Below are 2,849 nucleotides of genomic sequence, written 5' to 3'. Positions count from 1 at the left end.
GTGTTTATGTTATTTTTATTCATTTTTATTACTTTCAAATAAATTTGTCTATATAAAAAAGGGCTTATACTAAAATTCGGTCATATTTAAATGAAAATGGTGTTCGTTAGAAATAAAATGATTAGTAACTTAGAAATTATTTTTAAAATTTATCTTAAATTTATTTGGCTCTTTTTTTTGGTGGTGGTGCAACCGCTGCCGCTGCTTCTTCTTCTACTTCTACTTCTTCTCCTACTTCTACTTCTTCTTCTTCTTCCTCTAGCTCTTGTCCTTCTTCTTCTTCTTCCTCTCCATCGCCTTCGCTTTCGCCTTCTCCTTCCTCTTCTTCTTCATCGAAATCATCATCGTCTGAATCAGCAATAAAATCAGCAAATCGGTCAGCTTCTCGTGCGTCTTCTTGTGCATTTCCATCGTCCACTTCCATCGGTTCACCCTGTTCTTCAGTTTCTTCAAAGAGGTTTTTGCACCACAAGCAAATTTCTGCCATAATATCATCCGGCGACCGTTTTCCTCTGTATCTGAAAAAAAAAACAATTTTATCAGACAAACTTCATTATACATGGGTATGGCGAGAATACTACCTGATTTCAAATGGAATCGCCGTTTGATGGAACCTTTCGCCTTGCTCGTCCGATTCTGTTGGCGCTTGATCTTCAAAGTACTCCAAATGGTGATGCAGAAAATGTATTTTAAGCGACATGTTTACGCCAATTTTACTGAAATAACCGAGCATTTCAGTTATTTCTGTATCATACTCGGGTGATCTATGCTTTCCTAAATATCCCTTGATGACCTTTTTTACGGCCGACCAGGCTCTTCTTTGTGATGGTTTCAAAATTGCGTCAAACCTCTCGTCTTTTATCAGTTTTCTGATATCGGGACCATTGACAACGCCTAACAGAAAAAAGATTGATTAATTTTAAACATGATTAACGTGTGAAATGAGACGAGATATGAAATAAGTAAAAATATATTTGATTCATACCTCCACGCAATTTGCTTTCGCTGATTTTCTTTTTGAAAACGTCTTCTCGCAAAAGTTGCAACACTGAAGCAGCATGACGTCTATTTTTCTTGTTGCCAACAACAGCTTTAATGAAGTTTTTTACAATTCCAAGTTTGACATGAAGATAGGGTAATAATATACTCTCACGTGGCACAAGAGCTTCGTTTTCAACATTAAACTCATGCAATACATGTTTGTCTCTGTTCTGCCACGAATATGTCTGATATTGGTTTCCTTTATATCGTGAGTCCCATTTGCATAGAAAACACATATACTTTGTGTATCCTGTTTGCAGACCACAGAGTATCGCAACCATCTTTAAATCGCAACATATGCGCCATTTATGTTTGTCATAATCCACCAATCGCAAAATCGTGCGTATTTTGTCATACGTTTCTTCGGTCTCAGTATTGTAAGCAATGGGGACCGACGGTTTCGAATTAGTCTTGTGCAACAGCACTGCCTTCAAACTGTTTTTCGAAGAATCAATGAACAGTCGCCAGTCCTCGGCTTTGTAAACAATTCCCATTGCTTGCATTAATTTCTCGACATCGTGACAATACGCATATGTTTTATCAAGTCCAGTCATAAAACATTCCTGTAGACTTTTCTGGCGGCTTCTGTAAGCTGTTATTTTGGTGCCGGGTGCCAAAAGGTTATTTTCTTTGAGAAAAGATGCAAGAGTTTCGGCTTTGCGCTGAGATAGTTCCAGTTTGGAAACGATGAAATCAAGATTTGGCTGGTTTGAAGCTCCTTCTCCTGGATCGTAAAACGTATAATCAGGTGTTTCTTCTTGAGGACCTGTGGTAGCAGTGACAGCAGTTACACGATCTGGAGTTGGAGCGTTTGGCACAGGAATGATGTCTGAGTGAGGTAGTGGCCTTTGGGCACTCGGAACGGCAAAGTATTCTTTCGATTTTGTATTTTTTACATTCATTCCGCGGACAAAATTACGACATGGATAACAGTTGTTTGGATTGTGCGCTCCCGGATCAGTCCATATCATGGGGGCACCAAAACGCATTTGTGTTTGCTTTTGGTCCATCCATTTCATAAGACCAGTGTAACATGTCATGCACACTGAGTCTGGCACCCAATTCACACCTTCAATTACATCTTGATCGAAATATAGTTTATATGCTTTCTTGAAATCATCACTGATGACACGATTCTTTCTTTCAGCTGATTTTTTTTGTTGAGTCTAAGATCGGTGTGAACTCTCCACAAACGTAACAGAAGTTGTTGATGTTTCCTCGGCAACTATCCATTTTTCGATTTAAAAATGTATTTCACAATGTTATGAGATGACGATACGAATGGAATGATACAATTTCGTTGCAAAAAAGGCAATTTTTTACAGTATTGTGTAGATTTTTCGTATATTCCACTGAATGTTACACGAGTTAAATTTAATTGATAATGATATGAGTTTTCACATCTATTTGAGCAAATCAAAATAATATTTTTAGAAAAGAGCACTGTTAGAAATGAATTTCACAATGTTATGACTTTATACTAAATGACAATATGACTGACAGTTACTTGACAGTATACATAACGCATTCCCTATTGAAAAAACACGTTACACATGTTTGTATTCAAACATTTATTTTCAGTTATGAACAAGAAAAAGATGAAAATTTGAAACGAACAATATTTCAAAATAAATAGTCGTCACAAAAGGGAAACATATATCTTTGAATAGTGCTATCAAAGATTTATATATTTTTTTCACTTACGTGTATTGAAATCGAACAAATGTATACGTAAAGTATGTATATACACACGTTAAACCTCAAATTTATTTGAAAGTAATAAAAATGAATAAAAATAACATAAACAC

At 36.2% G+C, this 2,849-nt stretch overlaps 1 protein-coding gene across 1 annotated transcript; it reads right to left on the bottom strand.

The window, feature by feature from the left end:
* Window positions 1-67: 67 nt before the first annotated feature.
* LOC129571793 (uncharacterized) lies at window positions 68-2,398 on the bottom strand. The gene is made up of 3 exons (XM_055451643.1): window positions 986-2,398; window positions 582-894; window positions 68-518 (listed from the first exon to the last, which is right to left on the bottom strand). The coding sequence occupies exons 1-3, from the start codon at window positions 2,079-2,081 to the stop codon at window positions 161-163; spliced, it is 1,767 nt and encodes a 588-aa protein (XP_055307618.1). The 5' UTR covers window positions 2,082-2,398; the 3' UTR covers window positions 68-160.
* Window positions 2,399-2,849: the final 451 nt, after the last annotated feature.

The sequence above is a fragment of the Sitodiplosis mosellana genome, unplaced genomic scaffold, assembly GCF_009176505.1.
Source record: "Sitodiplosis mosellana isolate CC-2019 unplaced genomic scaffold, AAFC_SMos_1.0 Smas_scaffold_3382, whole genome shotgun sequence".
Lineage (NCBI taxonomy): Eukaryota > Metazoa > Arthropoda > Insecta > Diptera > Cecidomyiidae > Sitodiplosis > Sitodiplosis mosellana.
Note: the sequence above shows the minus strand (reverse complement) of the source record. Positions and strands in the feature narration are given on the sequence as shown.

What these genes read in the sequence shown, in the direction of transcription:
- LOC129571793 (XM_055451643.1), bottom strand. Translation starts at nt 2,081, where the DNA reads ATGACATGTTACACTGGTCTTATGAAATGGATGGACCAAAAGCAAACA. An exon ending in CGAAAGCAAATTGCGTGGAG is followed by an intron (nt 895 to 985) that starts GTATGAATCAAA and finishes TTTTTCTGTTAG; the next exon opens with GCGTTGTCAATGGTCCCGAT. An exon ending in GCGATTCCATTTGAAATCAG is followed by an intron (nt 519 to 581) that starts GTAGTATTCTCG and finishes TTTTTTTTTCAG; the next exon opens with ATACAGAGGAAAACGGTCGC.